General features: G+C 44.4%; 1 protein-coding gene across 10 annotated transcripts in view; it reads left to right on the top strand.

Moving 5' to 3' along the window:
- The window catches only part of arid4b (AT-rich interaction domain 4B), a 239,110-nt gene that overhangs the window by 204,791 nt on the left and 13,061 nt on the right, over positions 1 to 21,258 (top strand). For 9 of the 10 annotated variants that reach the window (XM_069885135.1, XM_069885139.1, XM_069885133.1 and 6 more), the window contains 2 exons: positions 126 to 1,301; positions 20,652 to 20,762. In XM_069885135.1, coding sequence (XP_069741236.1) covers positions 126 to 1,301; positions 20,652 to 20,762 — 1,287 coding nt within the window. Of the gene's footprint in view, positions 1 to 125; positions 1,302 to 16,367; positions 16,458 to 20,651; positions 20,763 to 21,258 lie in introns of those variants that run through there. The other variant, XM_069885140.1, reaches the window with a different exon arrangement.

The raw sequence follows: 21,258 nt of genomic DNA, 5'->3' as shown, positions 1-21,258 counted from the left end.
TATAATATGTACATATAACATATAATGGTACATATAATGGGTTTAAAGACCACTATTCATTAGAGGAAAAGTCGAATGACTCTTGGTTTTTAAGACTTATTTATTTGACTTTATTTTATTAACAGCTTCAGAGAGTTCTGAGGAAAGTGATGATGATGACCACAGGGTGGCCACTTGGAGAAAAGGCCCTGAAGAGCATGCAGCAATTCAGGGAAGTAATGAGTCAGCCCTTGAGGACCAGAGGAACTTTCCTGTTACGAGGCTGCCCAGTACACCTCCATCCGGCGCCAAGCTGGGAAACTTGCCAGACTCCATCGATTGGTTGAGCAGAGGCAAATGTTCTGAGGAAGAGGGAGACGAGGAGGAAGGACAGGAGCCCACGAAACTAACGTTGCTGAAAGAACTGGGTGAGAGGCGGACAAAATCGCATGTGAAGCGTGCCAGGAGGAGAAAGAGAGGGGCTGAAGACTGGGTTAAAAATGAATCCCCAAACCACAAGGGTGAGAAGTCAAAGGACAAAGAATCTCCCCTCAACAGCACAAGCACCAACAGCAGCTCAGATGAAGATGATGAAAGAACTGAGGTAAAAAATGGCTCCGCAAGGAAGCATAATGGACTGCAGGAAAAGAGGAAACCTCTGCACATGACCCAGCTGTACTCTGGTTTTTCAGAAGTGCCTGAGAAAAGGGTCAAACTTTTAAACAATTCTGAATTAAGGGCTCAGAACACAAAAATAAAGGACCGAAAAGATGTATGGTCAAGCATCCAGATCCAGTGGCCTAAAAAAGTTCTTAAGGAGCTCTTTTCTGATTCTGATACTGAGACCACATCATCTCCACCTGTGGCCCTGGAAGAGGCAAAGCCTGAGTCATTGGCTGAGACTGCTAAAGAGGAAGAGAGGTTGATGCACGGCGAAGCAGAAACGGCTGCATTAGTTATCTCACCTGTCAAGTCGAGTGAAGAGAAGCCAACTGAAAAACCGGATAAGAAGGGCGAGATGCCCAGCAGTGGCAGCAACTCCGTGCTCAATACACCACCCACCACCCCCGAGTCTCCTGTCTCCGTGATGGTGACAGAGACCACCAGACCACCGCCAAACACAGTGATCCCTCAAAGGCTAGTTGCAAGCCAGGAGGAAGTCCAGAGCGTGAAAAGTGAGACTGACAGCACTAATGAGGTTGATAGTATGACTGGGGAGCTGCAAGAGGGGCAGTCTGAGGGCAATGTCTCTCCAACAGGGTTTGATGCCAGCATTAGCTCAAGCAGCAGCAATCAGCCAGAGCCAGAGCATAAGGAGAAAGGTAAGGAGTTGCTCCAAAACAAAGGTATTTGTTCACCAAGCTTGTTGCAAGGAATGTAGCCCAGTGGTTCTCAACATTTTTCTTTCCACTCACATCCCACTTTAACTATTCCCTATGCCATAGGTGCTCTGTGATTAGAAAGGAATTGCTTAAGGTGATATGTGGGTTGAAAGAAAAAGATTGAAAACCACTGTTTTAATCATACCTCATTGACTTGTTATGTGCAGGATTTCATAAGTCCAAAGGAAATGGGCCAATGACAATTTTTCTCAAGCAAAATATTTTAGTAGCAATTGGGTTGAGAGTAGTGGTTCCCAACCTTCCCTTCCCACCCACATCCCACCTTAATAATCACAGAGTACCGATGGCATAGGGATTACTTAAAGTAGGATGTGAGTGGAAAGAAAAAGTTGAGAACCACTGATGTAGCAGGAGTTCTGAGCTTCTCTGTATACTGACCGTGTGTGCCCTTGAGTGCACAAGGGAGTATGAGCATGTGCGCAAGTATACCTATGCCAATTTATTTTTTGCCATAAGACACGGTAACAGGCCCTTCCAGCGCATGCCGCCCCCCACCCCCCCAAGTAAACCAATTAATCTACAACACCTTATACATTGTTAAAGGATGGAAGAAATCTGCAGCACATAGAAGAAACCTATGCAGACACTCAGAGAACGTGCGAACTCCTTACAGACAGCACCAGATTCGAACCGAGGTCAACGGCGCCAAAATAGCAATGCACTAACCATGCCAGCCCTGCTCCTCTTCTTTTACTGCTTAAAACCCTCTTATAAATCACCCATGTTTGTAGTTCATGGCACCACTGGAAGCAAATGAATTCATTGCCCCGAGTTTGTCCTAGTGATGTTCAGGTCATGAAAATGGAGTGTGAAGTGCTGGGATAATAAGTCAGTTTGTGATTGTTTGATGACAGTGATGTTAACCAAGTATTGTGGAATATTTTTACACTTCTTTTCGATTAGGATCATTCTGTACATTTCACTGAATTTAATGCTTTCTTAAAAATTATGTAGGCATTGTCCATGAGACAGCATTTAGCACCTTAAACTCTTTTCCTTGATAAGGTGGTGGTGAGCTGCCTTTAACCGCAACAATCACCTCAGTGACAGGATTCGTGTGGAAATTCCAGATTTTGTTCTAGTGCGCATGAAGGAACAGCAGTATTCACTTCCCATTCAGAATGACATGCAGTCTGATAGGGAACCTACTGGTGGTGGTGTTTCCATGTGCCCTCTGTTCTTGTCCTTCTTGTTGGTAGAAATCATAGGTTTGGGGAGTGCTATTGAGGAAGCCTTGATTGTCTGCTGCACTGCGTGCACGTTTCCTGAAGTTTGAGGATGTTGAATAACATTTTGGTGGAATTGCTATCATTGGGTGAAGATGGCATCAAAGCTGCTGAAGAAGAGTTTTGTTTGGATAGGATGTGATACATATCTACTTCTCACTATGCTATCACAGTTCAGTCTCAATGGAGGAAGTATGAGTTTCATCCAAACATGGATGGCTTGAGAGCCATATTCATTCTCAACTTGAAAAAATAGTGTAAGGACAGCACAGCCATGGCTCCTTTGGCCCATCAGATCATTGCTGACCAATTTGCCCTTCCATCTAAGCATGACCTTGAGTTGCCAACATATGCTCACATGGTTCCTTTCATACATGACCGGTCAATTTGGTCATCACATTGATGATAAACCGCGATTGAAAGCAAACCACAGGTCGGGTGAGTTTCAGTTTCAACTGACTTTATCCGAATGCCCACGCGTGCCTTTAAGGGCAGGCGCAAGCCCCACCCCACGTCGGCATTGACATCACCGTGCTGCTGAAAAGCACACACTGTGGCCGAGGCCACGATGCATTCCTGAAACCTGACGGTGCCATCTTAACATGGCTGCCCCGGTATTGCAGCCGTGACATGCGGGGCTGGTTCGCCTGCGTATCATTGTGTGTTGCCACACAACCCCACCCCCCAGAACTGGTTTTAGTATCTCACTGCTTTGGGTGGCTGTCCCCGTCTTTTGGGCAGAGCCATAACCGCTGGTTGGCTGGGGTCTAAATGTGCTGCTTTCAGCCTGTCCGGCATAAACAGTTTATCTCTGCCCCCAATGTCCAGGGTGAATATCTTGCCCGCCTGTTTCAGGACTTTGTAGGGGCCTTCCTAGGGACGTTGGAGCGGGGCTGGACGTGGGCCTCGTCACACAAACACAAAGTCCATGGTGGCCAAGTCCTTGGGGATACACGTTGGCCGGATGCCATGGTGGGGGAGGGGGTGCCAATGCGGCCAAGTTGTCCCGCAAGTCCATTAGCAGCGTCCATGTACAGGTGTTGGAGTCTGTGCCTGGGCAGAGGAACTTAGTAGGTAGGGAAAGGGGTGCACTGTAAACCAGCTCCGCGGAGGATGCTTGCAGATCTTCCTTGGGGGCTGTCCTGATACCAGGGGAGCTCGTCCGCCAGTTTGGACCAACCAGCCATGCCATGAGGGCAGATTTGAGGTGGTGGTGGAATCACTCCACAAGCCCGTTTGCCTGGGGTTGGCAGGCGGTGGCGTGGTGCAGCTTTATTCCCAGGAGGGTTGCAAGTTGTGTCCAGAGGGCAGATGTAAACTGGGCGCCTGTGTCGCTGGTCATGTGTGTTGGAACTCCGAACCTCGTGATCCAATGGGCGAGTAGCGCTCTGGCCCAGGACTCGGTGGAAGTGTCTTTGAGGGGGATGGCTTCAGGCCACCTCATCATGTAGTTAACCACCGTAAGCAGGTAACGAGCATCACTGGACGCTGGCAGGGGGCCCACAATGTTTATGTGGATGTGCTCAAAATGCTTCACCGGGGGATCGAAATGCTGCACCGGGATCTTTACCTGGCGGTGGACTTTGGAGGTCTGGCATCCGGTGCAGTTGCACGCCATCTGAGCAACCTGTTTCTTGAGGCCATGCCACACGAATTGATCCGCCACCATGCACAACGAGGCTTTGATGGACGGGTGCGCCAGTTTGTGGACCATTTTGAAGGCTTGCTGCCTCCACTGCTGCAGCACTACCTGACGCGGTATGCCGGTGGAGACGTCACATAGCAGCGTGTCAGAGCTATCTGGCAGCTTGAGATCCTCCAGGCGGAGGCTGGTGATGGCAGTGCGGAATGCTTGTGTCTCGCTGTCCCCCTTTTGTGCCTGTGATAGTCGAGTGTAGTCAAGGCCGGGTGCTAATGTGTGGATCGTGGGTCGCGAGAATGCAACCGCCACGGCATTGTCCTTGCCAGCTAAATCTCGGATGTAGTGAACTCGGAAAGGTAGGAGAGATGCCTTTGCTGGCACGCTAACCAGGGGTCTTTAGCCATCGCGATGGCTTGGGTTAGGGGCTTGTGGTCTGTGAAGACCATAAATGGCCTGCCTTCCAGGAAGTACTGGAAGTGTTCCCTGTCGAAGGCGCTATATTTGATTTCCAGGGGGCGCAAAAGGTCTCCACTGACCTTCCATGGTGGGCCCTGTGCTCACCATGATCTCGGTTTGCGATAAGTATGTAATTGAGATATATGAACTCAAAGTTCAGATGTTTGCGCCACATTCTTGAGGCCGAACGGCATTCTCAGGAGTTCAAACAGGCCGAATAGGGTGATGATGGCTGTCTTGCTGATGACATCAAGGATTACTGGAATCTGATGGTAACCCCGTACGAGGTTGACCTTTGAAAAGACCCTCACACCATGCAGGATGGCAGTGAAGTCCTGGATGTGGGGGATGGGGTAACAGTCTGGCGTAGTCGCATTGTTCAAGCGGTGGAAGTCTCCACAAAGGCGCAAGCCGCCTGAGATTTTGGGGACCATGTGGAGTGGGGATGCCAATGGGCTGTTGGATCTGCGGACAATCCCCAACTCCTGCATGCGGGAGAACTCCTCCTTGGCCAGCTGTAATTTATCAGTGGGTAGCCTTCTGGCTTTGGTGTGAAGTGGGGGGCCCTGGGTTGTAATGTGGTGCAGCACGCCGTGGAGGTGATCTGTGGCCATAAGATCACTGGGAATTCGTCGATTTGAGGTGGCGGTGGAATCACTCCACGGGCGTATTTATCCTTGGGGGCGCTGACTGTGGCTATGCACTGATCGCAAGCGCTTGTGGCCATCTGGAATGTGCGGGCGTGTACCAGGCACCTGCCTTTGAAGTCGACCAGTAAGCTGTGCGCTCGGAGGAAGTCAGCCCCGAGGATCGCTGTGCCCACTGAGGCCAGCGTGAACCTCCAATGGAACTTGTCTCTACTGAGCTGGATCTCCACGTTACATGTGCCGCAAGTTCTGATGTTAGAGCCGTTAGCCGGCTGTAATGTGAGGCCTTGTGGTCGGGTGTGGGTCTCCAGGGCAGTTGGTGGGATGACGCTTAGCTTGGCGCCGGTGTCAATCAGAAATTGCCAGCCTCTCAACTTGTCGGTCAAGTGGAGGAGGCTGTTGGCTTGGAAAGAGCAGGGTTGTCTGCACTTGCATGCCTGGGCTCCCCAATGCTGGTGGTAAAAATACCAGGTGTTATTCGGACTCTCCATCTTGCTCTTGGGGCGCGTTTGCTGTTGGCTGGGCCCGGGGCGCATTACCTGACGCATGATGGCCTCGTTTTCCCACTTCGTGCATCATAGGACATCTGCTCGGGCTGCGACCTTGCGTGGGTCGGAGAAGTCTTTGTCAACCAACAGAAGCTGGATATCATCTGGCATCTGCTCCAGGAATGCCTGCTCAAACATAAGGTATGGTCTGTGTCCTTCTGCTAGGGCGAACATCTCGTCCATGAGGGTGGATGGGGGCCTATCTCCTAAGCTATCCAGGTGCATGAGCCTAGCAGTGTGTTGGTGTCCCAACAGGCCGAACATGCTGAGGAGCAGCTGTTTGAGCGCAGGGTATTTACCCTCCTCAGGTGGGTTGTGAATCATGTCATCCACTCTGGCAGCCATTTACTGGTCGAGGGCGCTGACGACGTAGTAAAACATCGTTGAGTCCGAGGTTATCTGCCTCAGGTGAAACTGCACTTCCACTCTCCCGAACCATGTGCGGTTTTACAGTGACTGCGTTCACTGCTGCCGTGTCCACGATTAAGAGGCCAGAAACTTGTCGGGGTCACCAATGTAGCAATAGCTACTGTGATTGAAAGCCAACAACAGGTCTGGGTGAGTTTCATTTTCAACTGATTTTATTCGAATGCTTGCGCGTGCCTTTAAGGGCCGGCGTGAAAAACTCACGCTGTGGCCGAGGCTACGATGCACTCCCAAAACCTGACGGTGCCATCTTAATGTGGCTGCCCCGCTTTCGTGGCCATGACACGCGGGGTTGGTTCGCCATTGTGCGCAGTCACACTTTTTTTTAGACATACAGCATGGTTACAGGCCATTTCGGCCCAATAGTCTGTGCCGCCCAATTTATACCCAATTAACTTACATAGTGGGAGGAAACCAGAGCCCCTGGGTAAAACCCACATAGACATGGGGAGATCGTACAAACTCCTCACAGATAGCACAGGATTCAAACCCCATTCCCAATCGCTGGCGCTGTATAAGCATTGCACTAACCGTGCAACCCCTTTTGTTCAGTATTTTATTTTGAAAATATTTCCCTTTTTTGGTACTTGATTAAAAAATTGTGTTATCATTGAAAACTGGAAGGTCAAATATCCAAAATGTCATTTTGCATAATATAGGACCATACTTACTACAGTTCTAGCTTGTTATTTGAATGCACGAGCTGGATTTTCAAAGCACCTCATTGCTCCCTCAAGGACCACCTTGTAATAAATTCTTCATCAGATTTACCATGTTATGTTGGGCAACAGATCAAATATACAAATTGAATTATGGGCTTGTTGGCCCATGTTTGATGGAGTTGGACAAGAGAGGGATGTTGGCCCAGTACAGTGGAAAAGACTACCGTTCTTCATGCAGGCCAGGTGATCACTGTACCTTGTGCTTGAAAGAAGGAATCATTGAAATAGAGGATGGAGGAGATTGCAAATGTTATGCTTACCAGGAGCTATTCTGCCTCATATTTGTGATGTGATCCAAATGCAGCTGGAATTCTAACCTTGAATTTGCTTTACCTTGGTTTAGAGAGCTAAGCTTTTCAACACATTTGGAGTCTGTAGTGGCCATTTTTCAACATGAGGACCAGAGTTGTGCCAATGAAGGTGAAAACCAAGAATACAACAGTAAGAGACATTGCCCAAACTGTAGGATTACCAAAATAACTGTTTGGAACATCATTAAGAAGATGGAGCATACTGGAGAATTTAAAAACTTCCTGGCAAACTGCAATGTGACCATCATTTCTGTGGCAAACTCGTGGTTTGCATCTATTTCTATTCATGTATATATTTTTTAAAACAGCAGCACAGCCTCTGGTGCAGACCCACGGAGACCAGGGAGCAGAGATGCAGTGTTCCCGTGGGGTTCAACGCCCAGTTCGACTGCCAGGCTTTGAACAGCCCATTAAAGGAGCTGACAATAGTTTTATTTAAAACCTTGTGACCATGGGGTCTGTGCCCAAGATAGCGGTGCCTATGATCGGTAGCAGCCACAAGGGTTTGCAGACTCCAGGGAAGTGGAGGACTGGCACAGGGTACCAGAAAACAGAGACACCATCCCCACGTCTGAGAAGGAGAAGCCGAGGAGATGACCCATGGGTTGGTGACCATGGCATCGGACAAGTGAGGAGTTCTGCAGCTGAAAGACCCATGCATTTAGTGGGCTGCCGATGACATGAGGTGAGGAACCCACAGATGCCGCGGATTGCTGGATAATGTGGTCAAGGGGTTCTCACCAGGCTGTGGACTGCTGGAGACTGGCTTGAAACTGGGTGAAGGAGTACCAGGTATTGCAGCGGGATGTGAGAGAGTGCTGTGGGAGTGGAAGGGTTCCTAGTGGTATCAGAGGTTTGGATCTGGAGTTCGCATTACCCATGGTTTGGACTAGACTCTGTGTGGCTGAAGGAGCACTGAAGGCAAATTCACGGACTCTCGGTAACTCTGGGGGAACTCTCTTTTGCTTCACTTTTTCTGACTGTCAGAGGTGCTTCAGGCAATTTCTGTCAATGGCAAATCTGTCTGCCTTACAGCAGACAAAAGACAATAGCACAGCTTGATCCACCTGAATGGAATATTCCATGATATCCTTCATCCTTTCTTCAGAATACCGAGGATGCCAACGCATGGTGATGGTTTTCCAATCGAATTGTGAGAGAATTCTAGATTCAAGATTCAATTTATTAATGTAATATGACACTTTTTGTTACATGATAATAAATTGAATCTTGAATCTAGAATTCTCTCACAATTCAATTGGAAAACCATCAATTTTTTTTTGAACATACATTCTAGCATTGGTTACAATCCCTTGGTGAATAATACCGGGAGGGCCTTTAATTGTCACCCTTGCTGCAGAGCGTGGGCTGGCTGTTCTGAACTTTGGCATCCCTTGGTATTGTGCCAGCCTACAGTGTTCAGTTGTGGTCCACTCCTCATGCAGGAGGACCTGTGAATTTCAGACTGACCAAAGGGCTTCTTTCACTCCACTAAATGATTCAGCAGCAATGGGTGAATGTCCCAGGAAGAGCATAAGATAATACAGTCCAGGTTTTTGCAGCTACTCAAGATGAACCTCGACGAGGACAACTATATCCTTTTCCTAGATGTATTCTAGAAGATGGATAATGGTCTTACCACCTACTGTATCTTGTTCAAGGTCGGTATGCATGAATAATTAGGAACGAGCCCCTCTCAGCACCTGACCAGCAATTCTCTGGAGCTTGGAAAGTTATGCTCGGGGAACCATACATCCAGGATCACTATCACCCTTTCCTATAATGTCATACTATGGAGACCATAACCTGATCAGCTCATGGTCCGAGATTTTCTACACAACTTCTCTTTCCACTGGAGACCGATAGCACAGCTTGATCCACCTGAATGGAATATTCCATGATATCCTTCATCCTTCCTTCAGAATACCGAGGATGCCAACGCATAGTGACAGTTGTTGTTCGTGTACCCAGGATTAATGCACAGCTTGATGCAAACATTGGGTTCAGGGCTGTATTGGGAGAAGTTTTCCCCTATTTCTCTCAAGAGTGATGTATTATGGTTCTGCAAAGAGAGCTCACTTTCAGTCTCCAGCTGAAATGGAAGTCTGCTTGCGCGACTTGTGTATTGGATCTGGAACACCCCCACAGATGGCATCAGTAAGAACACCTTGTTCTTTCCTGCAATTCAGGGGAGCGCTGTGCTCACACCACATTCTGCTTCACTTTGGCAGATGCCTCACCTTTTCTTGGTGCATGGCTGTTTTCTTAGAACCAGCCATGGTTATTTAGCCTCTTGGGACAGTCAGTAGGTGATCTTGACTTCCAGAATAGAGACGGCAACAGTTTTGCATCTCTCTCCACCTTCTGTTTCTGTGGGTAAGGTGCAAAATAGAAGCTGTCTCTCTATTTAATGCAATATACTGTACAAAGAAAGAGTGACCCTTTGCAAAGAGTGAGTGAATTGACCCATGATCAAGGTGTGAATTGTGTAAATTGTTTGTGCAGAGCTCATGAGTTTGAGGCATCATTCTTAAGTTTATTGTCATCTGATTTTACAAATACAACCTGATGAAACAGTGTTCTCCGATCAGACATAACACACGTTTAGACAAATAATACATATGCAGGACAAGTATTATAGCTATTAAAATAAATAAATAAATAAATACTGCTTTGTACTACTGAGAGTCTCGTTTGGTTAGTGTGAGCAGCTCCTTTGGTTGTTCAGTATCCTCACTGCCTGTGGGAAGAAGCTGTTTCTCAGCCTGGTGGTGCTGGCTCTGATCCTCCTGTATCTCTCCCCCGATGGGAATAACTGAAAGATGCTGTGTGCAGGGTGGAAGGGGATCCTCAATGATTCTGCCTCATCTTTCTTCTGTGAATTAGGAAAAGGGAAACCGGCATTCTCATTATTAAGCCAGCCCCTGTTGAAAGCTCAATTGTGCATTTAATGAGAATATGATTGGCATTTGCTCCAGCTGTTATCCTACTGGTAAAGGAAAATGTGAACTTAAGTAGTACTTTTCACAATTGCAGGCCTGAAAATGCTTCAGCCAGAAAAAGGACCTTCTGAGGGGTATTCATTGTTGTGAGAAAAACTGCAGCAAACTTCCACAGCTATAACAACTCGATAATGGAGTTTGTTGATACATAAATATAGAGGAACACCCCATAGCTCTTCAAAACAGTGGCTCTGAAATCCATTGCATCCACCTGAGAATGCAAAACAGAATGGGATGTTGGATGATTCAACCTTGTGACAAAATTGCCCGAGCACTGTTGGCCTGGATTTTGGGCATGGGACCCTGGATTGAGGGTCTAAGTTTGTTTATGGCACTGGAAGTGGTGCAGATGGAAGTATTGATTGAAATGTAAAATTACAGCACTGTGTAACTGACTCTTCTGCCCCTCAAATACACCAATTGACCTACAAACCACATGTGTTGCTGGAGGATGGGACGAAACCCATGGAGACACTGAGAGAACGTACAAACTCCTTACAGACAGTGCCTGTAATAGCATTGCTAATCGTTATACTAACTTTGCCACTCTTAGAAAGAGACAGTAAGAGTTGAACAATTTGAATGGGGGGTAAATGTGTCAAATGAATTTTAGTGGTGGCCTCCTGTGGATCTATGCAGAATACTTTCCAAAGAAGGTCCAAGGCCATGGGTAGGGTGGATCCCACGTACCTTTATCATTTCAGTGTCATAAACAAATATAGAAAATAAGCAGAAAGGTTTAAGGAGTTGTAAGGATCAAATTTTAAAGTGCAAGTTCACAAGCTAGATTTGTATATCTGTTTTTAGGATATTAAGATGAACCAAAAGCCGAAGCAGTGGGAAATTATCTCTATTATGAGTAAGTGAATGACCAGCGATGTTATTAAAACTTAGCACCAGATCACATTTAGGAGTTAATTTTGGAAAACTTTCTGCAAATTACAATTATTGTTAGTTAACGACAGTTGAAGGGTAGTGGATACAGCCAAGGATCACAGGCAGAACCCTCCCCACCGTTGAGAACATCAACAGGGAACACAGTCATCGGGGAGCAGCAGAACTCATCAAGGATCATCACCACCCAGCTCATGCTCTGTTCTCGCTGCTGCCGTCAGGAAAGAGGTATCAGTGCCACAAGACTCGCACCACCAGGTTCAGGAACACCTGCTACCCCTCCATCATCAGACTCCTCAACGACAAACTCAATCAGGGGCTCATTTAAGGACACTTAATTGATTTTTAAAAAAAATTCTCTCTGTATACCAGTTTGTTTACATTCGTTATCTGTTTACTGTTCTTTATTTGTTTACATGTATACACTATGTAGTTTTTTTTTGCACTACCAATTAGTGGTAACTCTGCCTTGCCCCACAGAAAAAATAATCTCAGGGTTGTATGTGATGTCATGTATGTTCTCTCACAATAAATCTGAAATCTGATCAGAAATCTCACTGCTCATTTTAAATATGATATTAATCGATTTGAGACAATGAAAGGTGGGAGAATGTGGGTAATAATGATGCAGTAAACGTCGAAACAGTGTTCAGGGTTGACGTAGGCTATTGCTATTCCTAATAATGGAAATTTTTTTAAAAACCTGCAGATTGTGTAGATCTGAAATAAAAAACTAAGTGTTGGAAACATTCAACTGGCCAGCCAGTATCCATGGAAAGAGACTCCCGAGTTTTATCTTTTCCTGATCTGAGGATAGCTGCTCAGAGGTGACGGTAGGGAGGCAAATGAATAATTGTTACTGACATTGGTATTGGGGAATATCAGACACCAGTAGAAGTTACTTTCAAGGAAAGTATATGGGGGTGTTGTTGGAGGGGTTGTGGAGAAGTGTAGTGGGGGTGGCAGAATTGACACCATTTTTGGTGTGAACTAATAATAATTACTAATTTAAAGACATGTTCAGAATGTATGAAGCTGGTTTTGTCATGTGATGTCGATGTTTTAAATTCTGTCAGCAATAGACTGAGTGCCAGGGGATAGCTGGTTTAACACTCATCCAAACCAGCCTAATTTCTCGTGTCCCTGCCCACTTCTAAATGGGTCCTCCTTGTGGTAGTCAGCTTTATTGCATCTGTTTAGTTCCTGAATTTGCAAGCAGCAAACAAATGGATGTGTTTGATATTCTATAGATGAGTTTGAGAAATTAAGTCATGTGATGGGAAGGAAGCAATAAAAGGGAATGCAGCCCTATCTTTAGAGCTGGGCCTTTCAAGGAGGAGAAGCATGAGATGAGATGTTTCTTCAGGAGAAAGGTGAAGAAGTGGAAGCCTGAAACACTCTCATTCAGACATTGATGCCAGGAGTTCATTTGTGAATTAAAGTCGGGATTGTGCGGTAGAACTAAGGTATGTATGTAAATAGAGTTGAATTGAAACCCACTCTGATTTGAATGCTTGGAGACACAAGCTCAGGAATCAGGGATTCAGCTAATGCTGAACGACCTGCTCCTGTTTGAAGATCATCTTCAAGATTTCATTTATTATGGGGGAGTCACGTGATGGAGTAGTGGCCGGACGGTGAACTCCAGCCCTCTCCAGAAAAGTCGGGAAAAACAAGAGAAAATACAAAGGCACAGAAATACAAGTTAAAGAAAAGTGAGTATAAAGGTGGAAAGAAGATGGCGACGAAAAAAGAAAAATCGAAACCAACGGTAAGAAGAGAGGAAGAGAAGACAACGGAAGAAGAAGGAGAAGGCCTTACCTGTTCGAAGAGGCCCGCAGTGGAGAGAGAAACCCGCTCCCTCAGGTCGGTAGAAAGTGGACTACAAAAATGGCTCGCTGAGCCGAGTAAAAGTGCGCAACCGCGCATGCAAAAAAACACACCGACGGGAGGGGTGACCAGCTGGGGAGTCGATCTCCACAGCCGGCAATGACAGCTGCAGAACAGCTGCAGCAAGAGGAGAACATAGAAGACAATGAAAACAAGAAAGAAGAGAAGAAAAGGACAACAAAGAAACAACAGATGGCCAACCCAGAGGAAGAAGAAGAGGAAGAGGAAGAGTACAGTGAAATAGAAGAAGAAGGGAAAGGCAAGACAAAGGATATACTTTCTCTTATTAAAGAATACATGGAGTCATTTAAAGAATGGCAAGTGCAAGAATTTAATGATTTAAGAAGAAGAATAAACAATACAGAAGAGAAAATGAATAAAATAGATATGACCTTATCAGAAATGGGAAAAAGAATGGACAAGGTGGAAGAACGAGAAGCAGCAGTAGAAATGGAGGTAGAGGACTTAAAAAAGAAATTAGAGGAATCTAATAAAAAAGTTAAAGAGACACAAGAGCTGTTAGCTCAGAAAATAGATATAATGGAAAATTATAAGAGAAGAAATAACATAAAGATAGTGGGCCTTAAGGAAGATGAAGAAGGCAAGAATATGAGAGAGTTTCTAAAAGATTGGATCCCCAGGATCCTAGGATGTCCAGAACTACAGCAAGAAATGGAAATAGAAAGGGCACATAGAGCATTGGCCTTTAAACCACAACCACAACAAAAGCCAAGATCTATTTTAGTAAAATTCCTAAGATATACTACAAGAGAAAAGGTACTGGAGAAAACAATGGAGAAAGTAAGAGAGGACAACAAGCCACTGGAGTACAAAGCGCGAAAAATCTTCATTTATCCAGATGTAAGTTTTGAACTCCTGAAGAAGAGAAAGGAGTTCAATACAGCAAAGGCGACTTTATGGAAGAAAGGGTATAAATTTATACTAAAGCATCCAGCGGTATTGAAAATATTTATTCCAGGACAGCAAAACAGACTATTCTCGGATCCAGAGGAAGCACGAAAATTTGCAGAACAATTACAAAATAGACTGAGAGATGAAGACGTGTAACAAGAGTAAAAATGACCACGATTTATATGTATGTGGGTAAAGAGGTATATGTGTGTATATGTATAGTGTGCATACATGAATGTATCTGTATTAGAGAAAAATATAGAGAGTATAGACAAGAATTAATAAGGGAAGGAAATGGAATAGAGGGAATGAGGAAGGAATTAAAAGAGTGACCTTTGTTACATATGAAAAGTTAAATCTTTTCTGGGGGGGGCTGGGTGAGGAGGAGTTACGGTCACTGCAAAATCAGTTGACGCTTGCGAGTGAATTCGCAAATCCAAATGGAGAGGGGAGATGTGGTTGTCCGACAAGGGATAAAGGACAACTCAGGAGGGGAAGGGGAGATTGGGGCTAAAGAAGTTTTAAATAGGAGAATAAGGAAAATGTTTGATGTTTTAGGAATGTTGTCTTATAAAGGGTTCAAAACAAGAAAACAGAAATGGATAAGAAGGAAAGGTAATGATGGAGAAACGGAAAGGGAAGATAAACAAAGTATAAAATGGCTACGTTGAACTATATGACTTTAAATATTAATGGAATACATAACCAAATTAAAAGGAAGAAACTGCTAAATTTACTGAAAAAAGAAAAAATTGATATAGCATTTGTGCAAGAAACACATTTAACTGAATTGGAGCACAAGAAATTAAAGAGAGATTGGGTAGGACACGTAACAGCAGCATCGTATAATTCAAAAGCAAGAGGAGTAGCTATATTAATTAGTAAAAATGTGCCATTTAAAATAGAAGAGGAAATAATAGATCCAGCAGGGAGATATGTAATGATAAAATGTCAGATATATTCGGAGTTTTGGAATCTACTTAATGTATATTCACCTAACGAAGAAGATCAAAAGTTTATGCAAGATAGCTTTTTAAAGATAGCAGATACGCAAGGGAACATATTAATAGGAGGGGATTTCAACCTGAATTTGGATTCAAATATGGACAAAACTGGGAAAAAAATTAACAGAAAGAACAAAGTAACCAAATTTATAATTAAATCGATGGAAGAAATGCAACTTTTGGAAACAACACCCAAAGGAAAAGGAATATTCATATTACTCGGCTAGACATAAAACATACTCAAGAATAGATCTATTTTTGTTATCAGCTCGTATGCAAGATAGAGTAAGAAAAACAGAATATAAAGCTAGAATACTATCGGACCATTCACCCTTAATATTGACAATAAAGTTAGAGGACATCCCTCCAAGAATGTATCTTTGGCTTGGCTTCGCGGACGAAGATTTATGGAGGGGGTAAAAAGTCCACGTCAGCTGCAGGCTCGTTTGTGGCTGACCAGTCCGATGCGGGACAGGCAGACACGATTGCAGCGGTTGCAAGGGAAAATTGGTTGGTTGGGGTTGGGTGTTGGGTTTTTCCTCCTTTGCCTTTTGTCAGTGAGGTGGGCTCTGCGGTCTTCTTCAAAGGAGGCTGCTGCCCGCCAAACTGTGAGGCGCCAAGATGCACGGTTTGAGGCGTTATCAGCCCACTGGCGGTGGTCAATGTGGCAGGCACCAAGAGATTTCTTTAGGCAGTCCTTGTACCTTTTCTTTGGTGCACCTCTGTCACGGTGGCCAGTGGAGAGCTCGCCATATAATACGATCTTGGGAAGGCGATGGTCCTCCATTCTGGAGACGTGACCCATCCAGCGCAGCTGGATCTTCAGCAGCGTGGACTCGATGCTGTCGACCTCTGCCATCTCGAGTACCTCGACGTTAGGGGTGTGAGCGCTCCAATGGATGTTGAGGATGGAGCGGAGACAACGCTTGTGGAAGCGTTCTAGGAGCCGTAGGTGGTGCCGGTAGAGGACCCATGATTCGGAGCCGAACAGGAGTGTGGGTATGACAACGGCTCTGTATACGCTTATCTTTGTGAGGTTTTTCAGTTGGTTGTTTTTCCAGACTCTTTTGTGTAGTCTTCCAAAGGCGCTATTTGCCTTGGCGAGTCTGTTGTCTATCTCATTGTCGATCCTTGCATCTGATGAAATGGTGCAGCAAGAATGTATAGATGGAGATTAAACCCCATGTTACTTAAAAGGCAGGATTTTAGAGAATTTATTGAAAGACAAATTAAAATGTATTTTATGAATTTCTGGTGTATTTTTATTGAATGACAACATTGTCTGACTGGTTTAATGTATCCTAGATTGTATACCTTAAATGGACATGTCAATCACCGACCTAGATGCAGACTTGAGCCAGCCAGTCACACGTGGAGCTACCGAAACTACTACAGAGTTTAAGTGGATTAAAGCCTACAGTACAGTCTTTTCTGTGTTTTGTGTCTGCTTACTGCACCACAGTGCACCACAATGATCGCGTAATTAAAAACAATGTCATTACATGAAATTGCTTTTGTCTGCTGTAAGGCAGACAGATTCGCCATCAGCAGAAATTGCCTGAAGTGCCTCTTACAGTCAAACAGAAGCAAAAGAGAGTCCCCCATCCCCCCCCCGACACACAGAGTCACTGACAGTCTATGAATTTGCTTCCAGCGCTGACTTAGTCTATGCAGCCACACCGAGTCCAGTCCAACCATCAGCAACCCAAGTTTCAGATCCAAACCTCTGATATGATCAGGAACCCTTCAGCGCCCTCGGCACCCTCTCACATCCCAGTTCCGATACCTGATACCCCTTCAGCCACTTTTGAGACAGTCTGCAGCCTGGTGTGAGTCCCTTGACTGCAGTCTCCAGCGGCCCACAGCCTCCATGGGTTTGTCGCCAACACCCTACTGCCTGTGTGTGTTAATCAGCTGTAGAACCCATCACTGGTCCACCACTGTTGGTCACTATCTTCTCTGCTTCTCCTTCTCAGATGGGGTGGGGGGGGCAGTCTCCCCATTTTCTGGTGCCCTGTGCCAGTCTGCAACGCCTCGTGGCTGCTGCCGATTTTTGGCGCCGATATCTTGGGGCCAAACGTTGGTCAACTGTTTACCCTATAAGGCTCCATAACTGACCAAGTAGACCAGCAGTACAGTCATCAGAGGCTATTTGTGTTGATGTCAGGTCAGAGGGGTTTAGATGACTGATATAAAACATTGCTGGAAATTCTCAGCAGGTCAGGCAACATATGTGCAGAGAGACCAAGAATTAAAGTCATCAACTGCAAATGCTGATTTTGTATCTGGATGCTACCAGATCCACTGAATATTTCCAACTGTTTCCAGCCTCTGAAGTATTTTGCATCAGGAGTCCAATGATTTACTGCAGATATGAATTTCAGTAGAATTAGTCACTGTTCATACCAAGGGAGAGGATCATACCAAATGTTCATACCAAATGAGAGCAAAAAATTGTTTTATTGTGCCTTCCCTTTCCCCCCTAAGAACATGCATCTTTGCAATCACTGAAGCCCTTTTGAGTGGTAGTTGAAATAAATGTCAGCCTCAGGAAGAAATAAATTTGAAATAAGAATGTCATCGGATAGATTTCTTTCAGTTTGTGGACTGCACTTTCTTGGTATTTTACTGATTACCTGTACCACAATATTGGTATTTACAGAATCTTTTATCCAAAACCCTTGGGACCAGACACCTCTTAGAATTTGGAATTTCTTTGATAATAGAATAATAGTAAAAGAGACATATTAAGTGATTGCACCGATTTCAGATTCGCGCAACACGCCAACTAGAAGGGTCTCTGGACTGGGTGGGGGGGTTGCGGCAGCGGTGGCGCTGGATGGAGGGGGTTGTGCCGGCACTGGACGGGGTGTGTTTGCGGCAGCATTGCACGGGCATCGGGTCTACAATGAATTGAGCATCTGTATTACAGAGAATTGGAGGCACTGGGTTCTTTTTTTTCCTGCTGGCACCTATGAAGTAAGGATTCGCTGGGGTTCCACTAGCGACGGACACGAGATATTCAAGCGTGGGTTGCATCGGGTAATTTTATGCGCCAAACGCAAGCTTTGGTGTGCAGATGACATCCATGGAAAAAATGTTCGGCTTTTGGTTTTTAGAATTTTGGATAAAAGATTAAGTACCTGTACTGGCATAAAAACATAAAAATGCAGCTCTGTATTGCAGTATCAAATCATTGCCTCAGGTTGATCTAAATCACTAATGTCAGTAAAATATTTATTTTTTCTCCATTCACTATTGTGATGGCCATTTTGCATATTGTAAAACTGCACAAATATGATGGCCTATCGATCATATTTTCTCTAATGTTCTCCCAGCATTCATTTATCCACATACAGTATGTTGGTGAAAAACATCTGAAAGAATCCTTCCACTCTTCAACGCATTGCCATGTGATCTTTGAACCATTTGAGGAGGGTTATCATTTTGCTTGAAAAGTATCACCTCCTCTGGTAGACTACTCCTTCCATACTGTGTCACATGTCTTGGCCTGGATCATGTGATCCAAATGATTTAAATGAGATGGCATTTTTCCGTGGGCCCGTGCTCCTCCCCATGTCCCTACCCCCCCCCCGGCCTCTTTTTTCCGGCCACCTGCCTGCTTTGTGCTCAGCCCTGAAACATTGGTTATGTATCTTTGCTACATAAAGAATGCTGAGTTTCTCTAGTGCCTTTATGTATTAAACTACAATCACAGTGTCTGCAGGCTTTCTTGTTTAACTTCTGACTTTATCAGTTCATTTCCATTCTAACAGTGGTCTGTACAAATCATACTAAGAACATAGAGACCCTGTATAGAAAAGGAAGTGAGAGTAATGCCACCTTAAAATTTACCATAAAATACCTGTCAATTTATACTCTAAATCATTGTTTAATTGTTGTACAAGCAAGCGGGCTTGTGAGTCCATAATTGCTAGTTTGAATGGAGAAACTCCAGTTTTCTTGTGTGACCAAAAAGATTTACTGACTTAATCCTTGTCTGTTACACAGGAACTATTTATTAGAACCATGCCAGGAATACTGGCTTTTACATTCCTCTCCCATGCAGCAGTTGTTACTATCAGGTCCATTGCAACTAAATCTGTGGATTAATTCTGATAAATGTGGAATCCACATTTCACAATAAGATTAACAATATAAGAAAGGCTTTCATTTCTGTGACACCTCTCCTGACCTCAGGATGTCCCAATGCCCATTGCAGTCAACAAGAAGCGGCTGAATATTGCCAACGCTGAGGGAGTGCTGCACCTTCTGTTTGGGGTTTTAAATTAGAACCCTGCCTGCTCTCTGGTGGCTACTAAAAGCCCCAGCACTATGAACAGAGCAGCGTACAGGCCAATATTTATCCCTCAAGCACCATCGCTGAAGCAGACTATCTGACCGTTCAATTTGTTTGCAGTGTGTGGGATTTCGCTGTGTTTCCTACATTACAACAGTGAAAAAACATGTCAATAGAAATCGCTTTGGGCATCCTGAGGATATGATAAAAGCAAGTTCCGTCTCATTGCCACACTGGATCAAAACAGCAAGCTTGCCTGGGTTTGGGAAAAAGCAGGCAGAAGTGGGTGAAAGTTTTGTGATTTTAAAATGAGAACTTAAATGCAATTCGTGCACTGATTGTACTGACCTTTTCCAAAGCCCAGAATGTGGAAGAGTGGCGAAACTCACATGACTATTGGGCTGTTTTCCACGAAGAGTCTGGCATGGCAGAATTCCCAGAATTCTGTGCTTGCCTTCACTCTTACATTGCTTGTTGTAACCATTTACAATTTCTGTACCCAGGTTTTTGTTTCCTTTGTCCCATTGTCCATCCTCTTGATCTGTGCTCCACCCAATTTACAGGATGTCAAACACCCAATGTTCATTCCTATTTTTCAAGTTCCATGATTTCTTTAAAAGCTCATAAATCTCACAACATCTGCTAGTTAAGAAGAGAGATTATTGAACTGAAGCAGCAATTTTGTTTCTCTCTCCACTCTTGAGTGTCTGTTTTCCCTCTCCGATTTCAAACTTTTTTTTTGCTTTCATAAACTCTCATCCTTCCTTTCTGCTTTCTGCATAATCTCATAGTTGTTGGTTGAAATTGGTGTACAGTGGGATAGCTCATGCAGAAAGTAACCTCTATGAAACTGCACAGAAGAAATGGAGCAGGTATGTGTCGAAGCTCACTGACTCGTATAGCTTGATTGTACTGCTTCTTGTTGACTAAGGTGCTCTCTTGTGTAAAGTCTCTAATACAGCTAGTCCCCCTCTGATTCAATGTATCTTCTACATAGTATTCCTGTGAAATGTCAAGCTTTCTGATGTTTGAACACTTGTTAGACATATGAAAGCAGATAGTTTATCGGACTAATGCGATTTGATCAGAGCACTACAGATTGTACTTTGTAAACTGTAACATTTGCAAAACCTTTTTATACAAGTTGAAATACAGGAAGAGAAGACAAATTATAGGTCAGGATTTTCTTTCAAGTATTAAAGGTTGGAATTGTTTTACTCATTGTGGTTTGACTTTTGAGTTCCTTAGATGAAGAGAATAATTTTGCTTTTGTTTTCATTTCGTTCCAGTTGCTTCTGGTCACAAAAGGCCAAAAGATGCTCAGGGAGGAAGTTCAACCAAGAAGCAAAAACGCAGCCACAAGCGATCAGGAATCAACAATAAAAAGAAGAGTCGAACCGGTGAGGATATCGGATGACTATTGTTCATGTTTGTTGAATATTATATCGATCGTGTGGGCTTGGTGAGAATACACGTTTTCTTCCATCTATGGCTATTCTCAGCCCAGAAGGAAATTACCGAGAAACAACATTGAATGCTGGAAATATTCATCAATTCAGACAACATCCGTGAGCTGAGAAAGGGAATGAATGTTTTGTCAATAAGTTTCAAGTCATTTCATTGACCTGAAATGTTAACTCTGCTTCTTTCTCCACCCGATTTCGTTTCAGACTCAAATTTTTGCAGTTTCATTGGAGAGGAAAACGACCGTTTTATACCTATGATAGGGGAGATTGGATTTATTCTTAATAATTTCCTTTTCTCCTTTTTATACACTCTTGTCTTCTTCCCAGGCTGAATTCTGTTCATACTTCCCAGTGAAAAAATGATAAATAACTCAAACATGAGCCCAAAATCAATTCGGACTCTATTTTTGGTTGTCCTGTTGGGAACGTT

The sequence above is a fragment of the Narcine bancroftii genome, chromosome 6 (genome assembly GCF_036971445.1).
Source record: "Narcine bancroftii isolate sNarBan1 chromosome 6, sNarBan1.hap1, whole genome shotgun sequence".
NCBI classification, from domain to species: domain Eukaryota; kingdom Metazoa; phylum Chordata; class Chondrichthyes; order Torpediniformes; family Narcinidae; genus Narcine; species Narcine bancroftii.
This window is presented reverse-complemented; position numbering and strand designations above follow the sequence as displayed.